At 40.4% G+C, this 20,123-nt stretch overlaps 1 protein-coding gene across 1 annotated transcript in view; it reads right to left on the reverse strand.

Moving 5' to 3' along the window:
- Positions 1 to 715: 715 nt before the first annotated feature.
- Positions 716 to 20,123, reverse strand: part of SSU72 (SSU72 homolog, RNA polymerase II CTD phosphatase) — a 62,045-nt gene continuing 42,637 nt past the window's right edge. The window contains exons 3-5 of the mRNA XM_048825194.2: positions 7,674 to 7,813; positions 3,101 to 3,219; positions 716 to 1,312 (exon numbers count right to left, since the gene is read on the reverse strand). Of these exons, the coding sequence (XP_048681151.1) occupies positions 1,211 to 1,312; positions 3,101 to 3,219; positions 7,674 to 7,813 (361 nt within the window). The 3' untranslated portion in view covers positions 716 to 1,210. The remainder of the gene's footprint in view (positions 1,313 to 3,100; positions 3,220 to 7,673; positions 7,814 to 20,123) is intronic.

The following is a 20,123-nucleotide window of genomic DNA, read 5'->3' on the forward strand; positions in this document are numbered from 1 at the left end:
TCTTCACTTTTTTCCATTCTTACCTTCTAATAAATTACTTAATTTTCACTGTTTATGCTGTTCACCTTTGGCATTTCCCTCAGTTTGAGCCATACAATTATGTTTTGCTTTTCCTTTATGAACAGTGACTGGTCAGTTTTTGGCCTGCCAGTAGAAACACTAACCTTGTTTGAGACCATAACACGGGAGGGAATGTTTAGATCCAAAAACACTCAATTTCCTTTTATAATTAAATCATTCCTATTTCTAGACTTTACACTTTCCCATTCTTTATATGGAACACATCTGTTTACTTGTGGCATGTCATTATAGTATCTTAAGGCCTTAAAGTAATTATTTCATCCTCACATAGCACACCTTGGTTATAAGTGACATATCAGGGAAATGAGGCAGAAATAGATTAAGGCCCTGATTCCTGCAATGAGATGTGCATAAGCAAATCCCTGCACATGTATGGAGTCTCACTGACCTCAATGCATTTCACTTCAGGAGCAGGGACTCTGCAGCTTGCCCAAGGTCAGATATGAAATCTTTGGCAGAACCAGGACTAGAAACTGGAACTTCTAAGTCCCAGTTCAGTGCCATACCCTCAAACACACATTCATTTGTTTGACCCCACTTTCTCTAATGCTTTTTTAGAGACCTTTAGTTTCATCACAAGGAACCAACATGCAGGTATCCAGCTTCTGTTCTGAAAACAAAGATAGGGAGGAAATAGAGATTTTCATTTTTATTGGATGCTTCCAATGTCATATCTAATATTATACAGATACTCATTTCCCATTCACATCTTTGCATATTCCAGCCATTCAGTCAATTACATTAAAAGAAGAAAAAAAATGCACAACTGAAATAAAATAAATTGGTAAGCTGGAAAAATACAATATAAACTGTATCATATTCAAGAAACACTCTTTATAATTAAAATCCCACTTGCAACAATTAAAGTAGGATTTTAAAAAAATCTTGATTTTTATTTTTAAATAGGTGGCCTTTATGTATATTTTTATTTCTCATTTTCATATGTACAATTCAGCAGGTCTCTCTGCCTGCCTGTGGCAGAACACCTGAAACGTAAAAACAAACACTGAAAAGGAAAATTATTAACAAAAAAAAGTTCGAAGTTCATCTTCCAGGAAAGTACAGTATGGTCAGAACGTTACACACATGCTTCTTTCATCTGCATTAAGGCCTAAGCGACGGATGTGCTTTAATAAAAGCAGACAGTGTGAAGAAAAGTCCTTCCACTTTTCTCTTCAAATTCCTGTAACAGCTCATCTATTTCGTTTTCCATGTCTTCTGTGTGCTGTATCTAAGAAGAGGAAGAACACATCAGTAATTGACATCAGATGATGCTGATCGAGTTTGTAACAAGGCAGCTCTCCTTTGTTTAGGTTTATTTCTAAATCGGACCAAATTATAAAACATTAAGGACTTCATTGGCAATTTGCTAGTAATTCTAAGAATGCACCCAATATGTAGATACACATATGTATTCTTTAACATACAAAATAACATGCAACTATAATATCGACATGTAATTTGTACCACATTTGATTACTAAAGATGCAGCTTGGTTGTTGAGTTCACTACTAGCAACAAAAACAAATCCCCAAAGGAATTCAGGCAGACAGACTCGCACATTGGGCCATATTCACACTGGAATCAGAACCATTTTTCAAACAAACACAGTGGCCCCATATACATTAGAAAGACCACTGTGCGAGGCAGCAGGTTAAATACCGTTGTCCCTGACCTAGTTACAACTTTGTCCCATTTTGCGATGCGGATGGCACCTTAATCCTATTTCAACACACAGCCAAGACTTGAGCCAGATTACAAAACACAGTCAAGGTCCCATCTACATTGTGATCCTCGTCCCCTACTACCTATATTAGCAGTGGAGGCTTCTAACTAGTGTGGCCAGGAATTATGTCTTGTCCTCAGACAAAAGAGAAGACCGAGAGAGACTATATAGGACCTAAGAAAGTTACATCTACAGCCCCTCTAGTTCCCACTCAACATATTGGTGATATTTTTCTTCCGATCAGACTGGGTAACAATAGCATAACAAACAAACCAATTTACTTAGAGCATATTCTTGGCAGCACTACATATGAGCATGTTCCTGGATCATGCGATGCGAGGAGACCTCTCCTCCACCCCACCCAGTATTCCCTGCGAAAGAATCAAAGTAGCGGCAAGTTCCACATTAGGTGCAAGTTCCACAAGCACACACAGGAGACTTGAGAGCTTTGCCATCTCATCAAGCCTACAGAAGGTTCTGGAGACTGAAAGTGTGTGTGTGGCATCAAGAGATTAGACCAGACTCCCTGTGGAATACCAGTCTGCCATAAGAGTGGAATATCAAGGCTTATTAGCTTGTGGAAGAATTTTCCCTTTGCCTTCGTGGACACGATGCTAGATTTCTTTAGAATTTAATGCATCAGCCAGCAAAGATACAAGTGTTGATTAAATAAGGTGGTAGGGCTAAGACTATTGAAGGTGGAAAGTAGAAGGTACCAGCTGCTTAAGCATTTTACGTCTCCCCCACCACACATACAAATGAGGATTCATTCTGGGCAACCCTCCGAAAAGATGCACTCCTCATTCTTGTAACACCTCAGAACCTAACATCTAAAAATAATCACTGTATAGTAAAAGCTTGGGTCGACATAAGCGCCTGTAAGTATATACGGTTTCCATGCACACAGTGAAGTGTTAGCACATCTGGGGTTCAATGTGTAATAAGTGCTGATGCGTGCAGGCTATGCAATATTGGATTTAAACAATAGTTGCTAAAAGAATTGCATATTCATTCAAGCACAATGCCCATGGCTAATTATGTATTTGTTTTAAACTTTTTTGCCTAGAAAAACATTAATTCAATGATGATTCATCCATCTAGGCACATCCGTTCTGAAGAGAATCCTAAGGAAGGATTCTAGAAACATCAGTCTGTCAATATGGATTTTGTTTTAGGTAAAGATTCACCTACCACAGGTGAAACAAACAAAAACAAACTAAGTAATTTTTTAAAAAAAACCTTGTAATCAGCTAAGTCCAAGGTGCCCATATGGCATGAGAACTTTATACTTACACACTGACATAGCTCACAAATAAGGAAAGCTCCCAGAGTCGCCTCCTCATGATTATCCTGAATGTCCACGTTAATCACATGTACGGGTTGGCATGTCTCCTGTTCTCTGGAATTCAAATCTAGTTGGGAACACCACACAAAACAGCAACACTTCAGAAAACCATCAGGCTTTAAATGGACATCCAAGAAAATATTTGTAAGGCCTTTATGGGGAGAGAGGGCTATAGTAACGAAACAGGTCTTGTCCTGTCTCAGTCCTCCCTGAATCTTGTTTTAAGAGGTCAGGCTATTTTATGTTTTTCTATTTTGCTGTGCAGCACCCCCAAGTATTCAGTGAAGCAAAAGGAGATTGGCTATAAATAAAATAATTGAACCTTCCAGAAGGATACAAGAGCTCACCTGCCCAAGCACAAAAGTTACTTGCCCAGCCTTTACTTGGATGATCATAAAGACCTAGGCAAAGATTTTCCAAAGCAACTAGTGATTTTGGGTACTCAACTTGAGACACCTTAAAGAGGCCTGTTTCTCAGAGAATGCTCTGCACATATCCTCTGCAAGTAAGGTCCCTTTAAGGTGTCTCAAAAGCCAGGGCTCAAATTCACTAGTCATTTTTGAAATAACTGGCCTTAATGTGTTTCACTCACAGATTAAAAAAGTTAACACTTCCCAGGGAAGCATATTCTGCAAGGCTGTGGAATATCTATTAGTGTGGTTCCTCACTACTCTATAAAGCTTCCAGTCATGTGCTCTGCATTAACAAGAGGCTCTCCTTCCCACCCACCTCCTGCAACCTCAGCTTGGCAAAGTTAGCCAAAGGCTCCGGTTTAACATTTCATCATCCATTCATAGCAGGAGCTATGCAGCAGCACTCAAACCCTCGTTCATTTGCCAATTATGAAGAGTCTCGTCACACTGTGAAAGAGGTGCACAATGTGGAAACTGAATGAGCAGTTGCCTGCCACCACCTACCCTCATATAGAGAAAACGCTCTTCTAAAATACTAGAGCAAGAGCTGTTCTCTGCGAGCAGCGCATGCTGAGTTTAGTGGCAATTCATTCAGATCTCAGGCCGCTTACTATTGTAAAAGCCAAACTGGGTCCAAGCCAGATCCCTTAAAGCCCCCAGAGCTCTGCAATAGTACAACTGACAGAAACCCAAAGGAAATAGACAGTGATTTGGAGAGCTGGCAACATGCTGATACGGGACTAAGCAGGCAGGCAAAACTTTTATTTAAACATATAAGATACTGGATTTTATTGGCTGCTTTATGAATTTAAAGACAACTCCTCACGATTCATGGAATATTGCATGTTGAATGGTTACCGAGGAGGCTGGGTTCTGTTCCTGGTACAGACACTGACTGTATACCCTCAAGCAAATGATTTAGCCTCATAGTGCTCAGTTTCCCCAATTTGTAACATGAGGACAATCCCCCTTGAAAAGCACCATGTATGTGCAAAGCACTGTTACATCTATACTATCGATTTATACTCCCCAGGCTAATTTTACCATTAGTTGGAGCCAAGCACTCTGAATTTTAAGGGACAGCATTTGTAGGGATGTTTAAGACAGGAACTTTGTCTCCAGTGGAGTAGTAAAGAGACTCTTCTAACGAACCATAGTGCGTCCTTTGTATTTGGTGATGGCAATGCCGGCCAAAGATAAATGCAGGGCAACAATTCAGCAGAAGCTCCTCTAGTGACTTTGCTACACTGCTCCGTTCCTGCCTCCGCTCTCACTTCTAAGCACCACCACATTTGCATTAGCCTTCAGCGTGTGGCGGCACACGCCCATGAGGCTCCTCAAGATTCTCCAACAGCCCCTCTGGCACACTCAGCTGGGCTCTGTCAACAGTGGCAGCTGTTCTGTGACAGCATTAAGAGAAACAGGTAAAGAGGGCTTCAACTGAGAAAGAACCACCAAGAAAGCTATTGAACCTCCATTTCCTTGGGCATGTCACCTCTTGGCTTGATTTACCCCATTCACAGGATGGGGATAGCACGTCTCTACCTCTCTGGCACATTATAAGGATTGTTTAAAGGCCTTTAGCACAAGAGAGTGCCATGTAAGCATTAAGCATTCACTATTCGGCAACTGAACGGTTGCTTACTTAGTAAAAAGAAAAGGAGTACTTGTGGCACCTTAGAGACTAACCAATTTATTTGAGCATAAGCTTTGCATCCGATGAAGTGAGCTGTAGCTCACGAAAGTTTATGCTCAAATAAATTGGTTAGTCTCTAAGGTGCCACAAGTACTCCTTTTCTTTTTGCGAATACAGACTAACACGGCTGTTACTCTGAAACCTGCTTACTTAGTGTAACATGAACCAGTTTCCACTTCTCTCAATAAAAAACAAACTTAACATTTCTTGATACCATTAAGCACTGGAGATAGCTCTCAGACTATGGGATCATCCAAGCTACAGTTTTTAATAAGTTTATAGTCAGGTTGTAATGGAGCTGACTCTATATATCCACACCAAGGCTGTTAGCCCACGGCTTCTGACTGTTTTGGCATACCTGGCTTCAACCCTGCTTATGGACAGGGTTGTAACATGATTGTCAGGCAGTAACTAGGCTCTAATGCAGGTCTGCTGAAATGCAGATGGGACCCTCTAACCTTGCCTAGCTAGCTAAGAAGATCTGGAGGACCTTAAAAACTGGAGTAATAGCAATGGGACGAAATTTAATGGTGCAAAGAGCCAGTTCATGCACTTAGGGACTAACAAAAAGAATTTTTGCTATAAGCTGGGGATTTATCGGTTGGAAGCAACAAAGGAGGAGAAAGACCTGTTGTATTGGTTGATCACAGGCTGACTATCAGCCGTGAACGTGATGCGGCCGTGAAAAAGGCTAATTCAATTTTAGGATGCATCAGGCGAGATATTCCCAATAGAAACTGGGAAGCGTTAGTACCATTATACAAGGCACTGATGAGATCTCATCTGGAATACTGTGTGCAATTCTGGTCTCTCATATGTTTAAGAAAGATTAATTCAAACTGGAATAGGTGCAGAGAAGGGCTACTAGGGTGATCAGAGAAATGGAAAAATCTACCTTATGATGAGACTCAAACAACCTGGCTTGTTTAGCCTAGCCAAAAGAAGGCTGAGGGGAAATAGGATTGCTCTCTATAAATATATCTGAGGGATAAATACCCGGGAGATCGGTTATTTAAGTTAAGTACCAATGCTAACAAGAACAAATGGATATAAATTGGCCATCAACAAGTTAGGTGAAGATTTCTAATAGCCTTGGAATAGCTTTCCAAGGGAAGCAGTGTGGGCAAAAACTTAGCTGGCTTCAAGACTGAGCTCAATAAGTTGATGGAGGGGCGGTATGATGGGACTCCCTACAGTGGCATGTAGCCCACCTGCGACTTCTAGTAGCAAATATCCCCAACAGCCAGTGATCGGGTACTAGATGTGGAGGGCTCTGAGTTACTACAGAAAATTCTTTTCCAGGTGTTTGGTGCTTTCCAGGGTCTTGCACACATGCTCAGGGTTTAACTGATCACCAGTTAAGGTTGTGAAGGAATTTTCCCCCAGGTCAGACTGACAGGAACTCTTTGGCGGGGAGAGGGGGAGTGCCTTCTTCTGCACCAGGGGACATGGATCACTTGCAAGATTAAACTAATGTAAATGGGGCATTCTCTGTAATGTGAAGTCTTCTAATAATGATTTGAGGACTTCAGTAACTCAGCCAGAGGTTAGTAGTCTATTCCAGGAGTGGCTGGGTGGAGTTCTGTGGCCTGCAATGTGCAGGAGGGCAGACGAGATGATCAGCCTTAAAGTCTAGGAGTCTTCCCACTGCCAGGATTTGCATGGGGTGGGGGGGGGGAGGCAGGGGGGAAAATATCACATGGTGCACGGCTCTGATAGAAGAGCACCCACAACCCTCTGCCTCTGGCAGTCTTCAGCTGAATCAGTAATCTGCGGAAAATCTAGGCAGCTCTCCTAGAACATACAGACCCAGTTATGTATTATGGAGATGTGAACAGGCCAACATAGCTGGTGAGACACTGCTGTGTGGACACACTGAACCAATGTTCGCCATATTTATGCCAGAGCCTGGTTACTGTTAATATGGTCTAAACTGTAGTAAAGATTGGGCAACTGACACACCTAGACTTTTGTATGGACTCATTTCCAAATGGCAACTTCTGTTTTCAGGGAAGTAGGTAGGAGGGTTGTCTTGCATCTCTCTCCTGCAAGGTGACGCCCTCTCCATAAAGACAGGATGCACCATATTCAGCCTGCTGGGATTCCGACCTCAGAAGCTTTTGGAATCTTAGTCTGTAAATGTACTTGACCTTCAGGATAGCTCCTCCAATCCCACCAACCTGCTTTGAAGGCACCTGCACACCCCACTAACATCTTTTACAGATATAGTTGGCATTTTCCCAGCCAGCCATCACCTTTATGACACATCTGACCCCAGATCAGGGACCACTAGTCTTTTCCCAGATGCATCTGCCAGCTGACGCCAGATGGGTTGGATACAGATGTTTCCAATTTGAGAGGGACTAAAAGGGTAATTGAAGTAAACTTAGTTTAACCATCCAAGGTCCTTACCTTCTACTACTTGATCATAGACTCTTTCTTCACAAGTTAGAATCAGATCAAACACATCTTTGCAGTTCTGGAATCTTTCTGGTCGTGGCTTGATTCGCTTATTTCTGTCCAACATGTGTAAAATCCCATTCTGTGTATATCTGAAGTTTCTAGAGTTAAGTAACTTGGAAAGTAAATTTTTGTATTTTCAGTAAAGTAAATGCTTCCATTACTCTTTATTTGCCTTTTTTTGCTTAGAAGCTAATAATTAGGACCAAAACAAAAAACAAAAACCCCATAAACCCACCCAAGGAAGAGATAAAAGTTGTCTCCTATTTGAAAATATAAAGGTCAATGAACTTAACTGAACTCTACAGCAATCTCCTAAAAACTGGTAAAACAACCCAATCAGGAAAATTCATAGAGTCTCTGGAATACACCGCCACCTTCACAGAAATTTACTATTCCTGTCCGTACAGAAGCAAAAATCACCCTCGAAGGCTCTGAAAATGAAGAAGCTTTAAGAAACGTCTGTCTTTTATAGAGCGAGTTCCGTAGCCACAATACTTGAACAATTAATGACATGTACCCGTTTTATATACATAAAAATGTATGTCTTCTGTTTGCATACAATATTTCCCACAGTAAGGGCCTATATGTTACAAGCCAGTCATATTGTGCTCTTAATGCTAGTTGCAAAAATGTGTGGGACCTACTCAGAACTGGGTTTGTATAACTGATCTTCTTAAGGGAATTAAAAAATCCAAAGGAGAAAAGTGCCTTGAAAATATGTCACCAGGCCTGGGTGTGCTGGAGAAAGACATTGATTTATGCTTATTGGAACTTTATACAGTCTCCATATGAAAGGGATGAATTTCATCTGCTGCTTAGTATCTATTACAGTGGTATGACTAATCTCAGGGTCAGGATTCACACACTGCATTCCAGTTCCATACAGGAATGGGACATACTGCTGTCAACACCATCATTATCTTCCCAGGCTTCTGCAACATTCGGTTTCAGTAAAATATGCCAGCATACAGGGCCATTTTAACCTGTGGCTCATTTATGCTTTTTGTCAAACCACTGCAGAATCAGGCCTCTAGGATTTTTTTCAATTGTTTTTTAAACTGTTCAACATACAAAGTCTTGCTATAATTTGAAACCTAGGTGAAAGACCACTTATTTATTTCCAGACACTCCATTTCTAAAAATAGATATTTTCAGAAGGTAATACACCAAACTTAAAGCCAGGTTTCAGAGTAACAGCCATGTTAGTCTGTATTTGCAAAAAGAAAAGGAGTACTTGTGGCACCTTAGAGACTAACCAATTTATTTGAGCATAAGCTTTCGTGAGCTACAGCTCACTTCATCGGATGCATACTGTGGAAAGTGTAGAAGATCTTGTGTGTATAAAAAGATCTTCTACACTTTCCACAGTATGCATCCGATGAAGTGAGCTGTAGCTCACGAAAGCTTATGCTCAAATAAATTGGTTAAACTTAAAGCCCTTAGGCAAAACCCTCTCTGGAAGCAGTTTCAGACGTGGATTAGGAAGGAACACCAAAAGTGTGTGGATAGAAGAAAACCTATTAGCCAATGCACATCTTTCCTCTCACCTTAGAAGAAGCAGTGATACTTACAAACAAGTCTTTGGAGAATGCAAGTTTGCACTGGTTATTACCAGTATAAAGATGCACCATTTACAAATGTGTGATTTTTGTGTCAAGAAATTCCCCTCTTTAGTAGCCAGACCCTTTCTGATCTTGAATCTTGCAAACATTGAAGTGAGCTATCCATTTTTACATTCTTTACAGATTCATACTCCTCCCAGATCCCCTCTAACTTCTTTTCTAAAGATCTAGTTTCTAACTCTTTGAAATAATTTAGGACTCAAATCCCTGAATCTTTCATTCTCGTTATCCTGTGAGTTCTAAGATTCCCCTCTGCTGCCTGGGTAACCAGATCTATTCAGACTATCTCAAATCCATTTTCGAGTGGTGTTGAAGGAACTGCGTTAAGTCTCTTCCTCTAACCTACAGATGCTCACCTATGCCCTCCTCAACACTGAATTCTGATGTTTAATAAAACAAAAGTTTTGAATTGCATCAAAAATTAACCCCAGCTCCTCTGCCTACTCAGTGTCCTGCTGTAGATAGAGTGGATAGTCTATTTCTATTATTTTGGTCTTTCACTATCAGCCTACATTCTCTGCAGTGAATTGTCCAGACCACTTGCTTAACAGACAACATTCTTCTGAATGTCTTTTGCTCTGCAAAAGAAAGATTGGCACTGCCCTTTTTATATCCTCAGCCAATTGTCATCTCACTGCAATGTTTCCTTCTTCCAGATCACTAATGAAAATCACTCCCCCAAGCCTTGCGCTATCCCTTTCTCCAAAAACGCTTTCACTTGGAATTATGATTGGTCTACAATGGCCAATTAGTTATCCACTCAAATAGTTCTATAGCACTTACTAGGTCCATAGTTTCACCAGGTCACTCTTGGTTACATCCTTGAAAAGCTCCACTGGATTTACTAGCCACGTTCTTCCTTTTGGGAGTCCATGTTGTTCATGCTTCTGTTTTAATGGATGTTAGTTCCCCGGATGTGCCTAAAACATATGCTTTCCTTCTACTCTCCAATCTATCAGGTATGCCCCCAATTTCTGCTTCCTTCAGAATCCTGATTTGGATCCCATCTGGTCCTGGATTTTTCGGTCTATATACTCTCTTAATCACATGCTCTGGCACAATATCAGTTTCTCCCGGGTATGTTTCCTTTCTAAGATAAAATATGTCTCTAGCATCTGTCCTTTAGCTTTCTTTGCTGAACACTAAGTCAGGGAATTACATTTACTAAAAAGCCCACAGTCAAGTTTTACCTCTTCTGCCAACTTAGAGCTACTTTCTCCCAGGGGCCATCTGCCTACATACAGAATAAGAGGCCAGAAACAAGTATTTTAAGATTTATGCCATTTTCATATATTCTCTTATTATACACATTGCACCTGAAAAAACCAACATACCACACGTTGAAAAACTGGAGGTGGTAATGGTGAGTGTTTGCATTATGTACTCATGATTGTTTTCTTTCCCTCATCACAAGCTGGGGTGAATTTCAATATGCCTTCATGGTGTGACACTTGTGTCACTGTCTCCACTATGCTTGCCCAGATATCTTGAGAGTCATTTGAGTCAGACCTTCCTCTTCTGCCCACACAGTGTCCCACCCCCACCGTCTCCTCCCCTATGCATTCCAGACACATTTTTTGGCATAGCCACCTCTCCAGATGGTGTACACAAACTTTTCCTTTGACTTTTGAACAGCAATGCTGGCTCTCAGCTCCAGCAGGAACCTCACCACTGTGATGTTCAGCAAGTCAACACTAGCAGCATATGCATTTCTCCAGGATGTTTTCAACCTAGACAAACCACTACTTGTCAATTGTATTATGCCCATTTTACATCCTTGATCCCACCGCCTTTTATAATGGGCCTGATTCTGATCTCATGCCACAGTAACTCCACTGAAGCCAATAGAATCCCACAAGGGTGAAACTGAAAAGCATAATTAGCATTAGGCTCAAATGCGTTTGACTCTAGGCAGAAAATGTTGCCTGCATGCACACCTAATTTCTCCTGTACCCTTAGCACTATGTACTAATTTTTAGTCAATAGGCCACAAGCTATTTACATGAGCAATCTCTCAATTTTACGAAAGATGTATGGTGTTCATTTCTTGGTATGGAAAAACTCTTTAGGTCTTTGCAAAATTTAAAGAACTCAACTCATCAGCTGTCCACCATTCATTCCACACAAAGCGAAAAAGATCACAATGAACAGTAAAACAAACTCAACTTAGTTTAAAGTTTTGTTTTTCAAGAGATCATCTCATAGAAGATTATACTCTGTCCTCCCACCTTATCCCAAACAAGAATAAGCCCACCCACTGTTTGCCCCTCTAATCAGTTTATTCATAACCTCCCAACTCATAGAATTCAAACACACAGAGATGCACACTAGCTCTGTGCTATTAGTATATTAGTTGGCAGATACATACAGGCAAGTCCTCAGCAAAGTGAGTGTCTTCCTTCATTCCTTATAGTTAGCAATACGTATCTTAAACCTTCACAAGCAATTCAGCACAGCTGGCAGCGCACGTGCTGAACAGACGACTCTGAGCTCAGACTATTCCCACCTCAAAGTCTAGCTCAATGCCAAAGCCAGGGGAAGTACCGGCCTGAACGTGTTTAGGTTACATATCACGCTGGCACCTCCTTTTCTTACTCCTCTCAAACACACAGTCACGCTTTCATCCACACTAAAGAAGCTATTCTTACGAGCAGCACAGTAGACGGCTTAGAGTCTGATGTCACGATGTGGATAGAAAGGGGACTAGATCGCCAGGCTCAATGGGTAGTGATCAATGGCTCCATGTCTAGTCGGCAGCCGGTATCAAGCGGAGTGCCCCAAGGGTCAGTCCTGTGGCCAGTTTTGTTCAATATTCTTAATTAATGATCTGGAGGATGGCGTGGACTGCACCCTCAGCAAGTCTGCAGATGACACTAAACCGGGAGGAGTGGTAGATACACTGGAGGGTAGGGATAGGATACAGAGGGACCGAGACAAATTAGAGGATTGGGCCAAAAGAAATCTGATGAGGTTCAACAAGGACAAGTGCAGACTCCTGCACTTAGGACAGAAGAATCCCATGTACCTCTACAGACTAGGGACCTAATGGCTCGGCAGCAGTTCTGCAGAAAAGGACCTAGGGGTTACAGTGGACGAGAAGCTGGTTGAGAGTCAATAGTGTGCCCTTGTTGCCAAGAAGGCTAACGGCATTTTGGGATGTATACGTAGAGGCATTGCCAGCAGATCGAGGGACGTGATCGTTCCCCTCTATTCAACATTGGTGAGGCCTCATCTGGAGTACTGTGTCCAATTTTGGGACCCACACTACAAGGATGTGGAAAAATTGGAAAGCGCCCAGCGGAGAGCAACAAAAAATGATTAGGGGACTGAAACACATGACTTATGAGGAGAGGCTGAGGGAACTGGGATTGTTTAGTCTGCAGAAGAGAAGAATGAGGGGGGAATTCGATAGCTGCTTTCAACTACCTGAAAGGGGGTTCCAAAGAAGATGGATCTAGACTGTTCTCAGTGGTAGCAGATTACAAAACAAGGAGTAATGGTCTCAAGTTGCAGTGGGGGAGGTTTAGGTTGGATATTAGGAAAAACTTTTTCATTAGGAGGTGGTGAAGCACTGGAATGCGTTACCTAGGGAGGTGGTGGAATAGCCTTCCTTTGAGGTTTTAAAGGTCAGGTTTGACAAAGCCCTGGCTGGGATGATTTAGTTGGGGACTGGTCCTGCTTTGAGCAGGGGGTTGGACTAGATGACCTCCTGAGGTCCCTTCCAACCCTGATATTCTATGTGTTGTATAGTAAGAGGACACTTTGGTTTATTGCTATATAGTACTGGTACAGGAATTAAAACTTAGTATTTAAGACATCAACAGGGATTCTTTGTCGCCAACTCTGAAGAGTGCAGCAATGTCCTATCATTATAAGGTTTAGTCAGCTACTAAAATATTAAAACAGTCTTAGGCTTCCAAACCATGGTGATTTGGTTAAGAAAACTGGATCAAGCAATCACTTTCTCTAAACACCCACCCAAAATAACTTCTACAGGACTGGATCTATATTGCATTTGTTTAGCATGAAGCACTGCCAATTGCCAACCTGTGCTGCTGGGTTCTTCCATCCTATTGTTGCTGCATTGTCTTTCTTCTTACTTAATGAGCCCAGCTCGCCTCTCACTTAAATGAATGTAAATCTGGAGTAACTCCATTGCAGTTAGTGGAATTGTGCCGATCTTAAACCAGTGTAAGGAGAATGAGGCCCATTGAGTAGATACTTAAGACAATGCAGCAGAACCCGAGCTTTTTTTTACACATTCTCAGTTGGAATTCTCTTCATGCAAACATTTATCTAAAACATTTATCTAAATTCTAAGTTTAATATTTTTGCTTCCTATTTCAATAAATCGTCTAAAAGATGTATTTCTGCTACTTAGCCTGAAAATTTCTAATTAAAAATTTAAAGAAGTTCACTTTATCCAAGTTTCAGTAATCTCTCTTGTACGACTTTGTGCTTCTAACCAGTTAGACGTGTGTCCTTTTTCTTATTCCCAATTCCGCCATTTACAGTTTTCCAGAGGCCTAAAGATTTATAGTTCTATGATTTGCAACTATTTCAAAAGTTGTACTAAACATGCCAAAATGTTTAAACAGAGTGAATCATGTAATAAAATACAGATACAGTGGTTGGGGGATTTGGTTTTTAAAACAAAAACAAAAAACGTATGGCTTGAATGTGTTAGGTCCAGGCTCTCTGTTTATGTTTATACCACAATAAAGTTATTCACCACCTTTGAGTACTGTAGTTATTCTAAATTCTATTTCAGAAGTTAAAATTTAAGAAAAAGTTAGAGCATAGTCGATCGTACTAAAGGCTAGGTTCTCTCCCCAAAGTTTACAAAAGCATCTAGTAAGAGTAATATTCTGTTCATCGTGTAAACAGCATGATCTGAGATGTAAAATAATGTGTTAGTGCAAACTTCTCTGAGGGTGGGATAACACTCTTCTGTATGATTCACGTATAGTTGACCATTGACAATTCTGGAACAAGGAAATACAGAGATTTTAAGGGAATAAATGTACATTACCATCACAGACGATAGAAGTCACTGTGAGCCTCACACTCAGACCCTTGAAGCGATGCTAAGTCAAGCTGCATTAAATGGAAGAGATCCCTCAGAAGCTGACTTAGTGTCAGCATCCAGATGTTTTCTATCCTCTCCCCCCACATTAAAGATGCATCTTCACAGCTGTAGGCCAGACCTAACCCAACTCTAAACCTGTGGATACCATTTTCAGAGATTAGGATTTTAATTGGCGTACACTTCGTATATGGAACCACAAGGGGACAATAAGAGAAAAAGACAAGGTGGCATTAAAGGGAAACGGCTCATGGGGGCGTGGAAAATTACCACCATACAAGCTCACAATGATGTAAAACTCTAGTTTTACTTTTGTAGCAAGGCGACAGTGAAGCTGTGATCTTGGCCAGGGCACCAGATATTCTAGTGGGATTTGGAGCACAGAAACCAGCTAGCCTGAACAGAGTCCATTCTTTTGGAGTTAGGATTAGGGAAAAGTCTTGCACTTGATGGTGGCAGATTTCTTTTAAGCACTTTAAATGGCAAAAAAAGAGTGCAAAGTTTGCTGAGACAAGAGAATTAGATTGTTAGAGAACTTTCAGATACCACATAACAGATGTGTTCTGGACATCGCAAAGTGAGGCGAGATTCCACACTTCACACCAGGGAGAATCAGAAGTAATTAACTCCATTAACTTCAAGGGGAGTTACTCCAAATTTACATCAGGGTAACCGAGATCAAAATCTGCCCCTCTGTTGAAGTGTGAAAGGGTTTGATCACAGAAATCAGAAAAAATGGCTTTTGAAAGATCTAACCCAAAGCTAGTGACCAATGCTATTATATTTCCTCATGCATTAACCTACTACTGCACTGTGAAAGGGCAAGCACCCCAAAAAGGGAGGTTTATTAAAAGAACTCTTGCAATATCACACAAAATTTGCAGCAAGGGCGGTTTAGGTTGGACATTAGGAAAAACTTACTGTCAGGGTGGTTAAGCACTGGAATAAATTTTCTAGGGAGGTGGTATAATCTCCATCACTGGGGATTTTTAAGAGCAGGTTGGACAAACACCTGTCAGGGATGGTCTAGATAATACTTAGTCCTGCCTTGAGTGCAGGGGACTGGACTAGATGACCTCTCAAGGTCCCTTCCAGTTCTATGAAAATATACAGACATATTGTGTATTAAATAGTACAGCCAGCTATTAAACTGCTCTTTAACATTGAAACATTAGTCCAACTCCCAAAATTGTCCTGCAATGTGACATCACGGGGAATCTCTGATCGGGGAAGGCAAGGAAGTAGAAGAGCAGGAGTATTGCAAGTCAGGACTTAAATACATTAGCAGATGTGTTCACAAAATGAGCCTAGCACATGCTTTTATCAGTCCTGTCAGTTACATTAATTAATGCTAAACTTTGCTATGCATTTATTAAATCCAGCATGAAGACAATCCTAATTAATTAAACCAACTCTGTATAATCTTACCTTGAAATGAAAAGGGATGAAGTTATTACACTAACATCCTGTCATTTTAAAAAAAGAGAGTTACAGGGGAACTAGATGACTCAGTAATGAGATAGGGAGCTCTACATCATTAGGTTGCCAGAAGTTACCACCCTCTGATGGCCAACAGGGAAAGAATGGGAGCTTCCAGTCAAGTTTCCAACATGTAGGTGGCCACACCGCAAAAAACACACCCACACAAAAACAAAACCACATCTATCAGCGCTCACCATTGTACCCATTGTGAACAGTCTTCAAAAGACCAAGAATGGCAAATGAACTCCTTTTTCACCTATGGATGTGGACCATTCAGAGAAGGACTGAAGCACATTGTTGGGGTGAACCAAGGGGGAGGAAGCTAATGGCCATAATGTACATTTTGTGGATAAAGGCTTCTGTCTCCAGGACTTTCATCCCAGCACCTTTCACAAGCATTAAAATAGGGAAGTTACTATAAAAAGAAAAAAAAAAAAAGAGAGGCAATTCTTGCCAGTATCATAGGATATGGTTTCCGGTGCTACCTCAGCCAGACCATGGCAAGAACTACTTGTACATAAGCAGGCAATTTTTGTAACAATGCTTGTAACAGTAAAGAAGAAAGTCCGTTTCAAACTCAATATAAAATAGGCCAGGAAAAGTTGCCCTAAATCAATTGTTCCATTTTATTTTGGGATTGTTTTCCCCGATTATAAATAAAGTGGGGAGAATGAGTCACCAGTTATATCAAAACACAGAGAGGCTCCTGCATGAAACATAGCTGGAAGGACACTGTAGTTGTACCACAATTATTGCTGTGTAGGGTGGTCAAATTCCATATTGATGGATGTGGGACAAAAACCTCCTATACAGAGAGGACAGTAAAATACTGGCTGTTTGTATGGTTTAGATGTAAAAACCTTCACAGTTCCCCTTCTTAAAATATGACCATTCCTAAACATAGGACATTCTTCATATCCATTTCCAGATGCAACAGACTTTGCATTTAGACCCCACCCACCTATTTTGTCTGCTCATGGTCTCAGACATTCTATGGTTAACTGAGCATTTTACATACACAATTTAAAGTACAGAACAGATGTAGCAGTAGGATACAGCCAAAACAAGTTCTTTTCCCTCAAATGCCCTTGGATGTTTACTTTATAATTCTATGTATTCTAGGGCCTACATTTTCAAGTGACTAGTGATTTTGTATGACTAACTTCAGACATCTTAGAGGTCTGATTTTCAGACAGTGCCTAGCATCCACCCTTGGAGTATCAAGTCCCTTTAAGGTGTCAAGTTGGGCACCTAAAATAACTAATAGTTTTTGAAAATTTAGGCCCTTAATGCACAAAGAAAATGGTTTCACCTTCAACAGGAACAGCCCTTGGCCTGAACAATGGCATAGCTCAGACATGGGTAACTTTATTGGGTCACTACTTCGATTGTAAGCTCTTTAGGGGGAGGGACTGTCTTTTTGTGCTCTGTGTTGGTACTCCTCACACGTGGGGTCCTGGTCCATGACTAGAGCTTCAAGGCACTGCCAAAATATAAATAAGGGGAAAAAATAATTCAGAGTAAATAACTAAGGAAGCGATGAGGACAATGAAATGGGAGGAACAGGAAATAAAACTGGGCTTGTACAGTCATGCCGGGGGAAGGGAGTTAAGTGAGGGAAGGAGGAATAGATCACTAACTGTGCACCCTGATACCCTGAGTTTTCCATTAATTATGTACTATTCACTCTTTGTCCAACTGGGTTTAGCATAATCTGTTTCTTCATAGAGATTTCAGCAGCATCTGAGCCATAGAGCTCTAATTAATTAGAGTTGGCACACAGACAACAATGCACAGATCATCTTCCTAGGCCAACTATACTTTAAAATAAACAGCAGTAGTATCTGATGCATTTAAATTTCAAACACAGCTAGACAATCATGTGTTTATGGCACACAGCATGAAGAGGCAAGGGCAATACACGCCATGGGTACTTCACTCTGCCAGCCCTTTCCAGCATAGGAAGCCATTGTCATAGTTGGACAGATATTCTATTTTAATTAGGGCTGTTGATTAATTAACTCACAAGATTAACTCAAAAAATTAATCATAATTAAAAAAATTAAATCAGTTTTAATCACACTGTTAAATAGAATACCAATTGAAATATATTACATATTTTTTCTACATTTTCAAAGATATTGAATTACAGACTAAAGTGTACACTGCTCACTTCATATTATTACAAATTTTTGCACTGTAAAAATGATATAAAAGAAAGTATTTTTCAATTCACCTCATACAAGCGCAATCTCTATCATGAAAGTGCAACTTACAAATGTAGATTTTTTGTGACATAACTGCACTCAGAAACAAAAACGCTAAACTTCAGAGCCTACCAGTCCCCTCAGTCCTACTTCTCGTTCAGCCAATCGCTAAGACAAACAAGTTTGTTTACACTTACAGGAGATAATGCTGCCCGCTTCTTATTTACAATGTCACCTGAAAGCGAGAATAGGCATTCGCACGGGACTTTTGTAGCCGGTGTTGCAAGGCATTTATGTGCCAGATATGCTAAACATTTGTATACCCCTTCATGTGTCGACCACCATTCTAGAGGACATGCTTCCATGCTCATTAAAAAAAGAATCCATTAATTACATTTGTGACTGAACTCCTTGGGGGAGAATTGTATGTCTCCAGCTCTATTTTACCCACATTCTGCTATATATTTCATGTTCTAGCAGTCTTGGATGATGACCCAGCACATGTTCATTTTAAGAACACTTTCGCTGCAGATTTGACAAAACTCAAAGAAGGTACCAAATGTGAGATTTCTAAAGATAGCTACAGCACTCCACCCAAGATTTAAGCATCTGAAGTGCCTTCCAAAATCCGAGAGGGACGAAGTGTGGAGCATGCTTTCAGAAGTCTTAAAAGAGCAACACTCTGATGCAGAAACTACAGAACCCAAACCACCAAGAGAGAAAATCAACCTTCTGCTGGTGGCATCTGACTCAGATGATGAACATGAACATGTGCTGATCCACACTGCTTTGAACTGTTATAGAGCAGAACCCATCATCGGCATAGATGCATGTCCTCTGGAATGGTGGTTGAAGCATGAAGAGACATATGAATCTTTAACGCATCTGGCATGTAAATATCTTGCGACGCAGGCTACAACAGTGCCATAAGAACACCTTCTCACTTTCAGGTGACATTGTGAACAAGAAGCAGACAGCATTATCTCCTGCAAATGTAAACAAACTTGTTTGTCTGAGCCATTGGCTGAACAAGAAATAGGACTGAGTAGACTTGTAGGCTCTAAAGTTTTGCATTATTTTTGAATGCAGTTTATTTTTTTTAACATAATTCTACATTTGTAAGTTCAACTTTCATGATAGAGATTGCACTACAGTACTTGTATTAGGTGAATTGAAAAATACAATTTGTTTACAGTTTAGTATCTGTAATAAAAAATAAAGTGAGCGCTGTACACTTTGTATTGTGTTATAATTGAAATCAATATATTTGAAAATGTAGAAAACATCCAAAATATTTAAGTAAATGGTATTCTATTATTGTTTAATCACCTGATGAATTTTTTTAATCACTTGACAGCCCTAATTTTAATTTCTTGCCCCTACTGTGTAGCACTGTTGGTACCATGATAATGCTCAAAAGGGGCTGCATTTAAGCAGAGTCTGAATATATGGTTTAATATGGTGCACGGTTTAATACCGGAAAGCCTTCTCAGGCCCACAAAAGGCACTATGCAAATAGTGCATGAGTACAACTACTGGCATATATTAGGTAACACTCTGTACATATTATCAAGTTAAGCTTCAATCCACCCAAGTATTTCAAATGTTCCATTTTATACACCTACCAAATGAGCCTTTTAAACATGAAATTCACAACTGATTTAAGATGAAAGTTTGTCGCTATCTAAAACACAGTGGGGATTATATTAAAAACCATTTGGTAAATTGTATCCAGCTTTTAACTTTGCGTTTACCAAAGAAGTGGACACACTTTTGGTGAAAACATTTTTATAGCTATCCCCGGCACCTAGGGCTTTTAAATCTTCAAATAAAAATCTGACATGCGAATGACTCATGCTCTGGGTACAGTAGTCAACATACCGGTACAGATACCATAATTTTTCTTTGTAGAAACCAAATGTTCTGTTTTGCTATGCAGACAAGCCAATTATAGCTGTTTGGACTGGCATTTACAGGTCTCATTTTTCCATGGTATCATCTT

This window comes from Caretta caretta, chromosome 18, assembly GCF_965140235.1.
Source record: "Caretta caretta isolate rCarCar2 chromosome 18, rCarCar1.hap1, whole genome shotgun sequence".
Taxonomy (NCBI): domain Eukaryota; kingdom Metazoa; phylum Chordata; order Testudines; family Cheloniidae; genus Caretta; species Caretta caretta.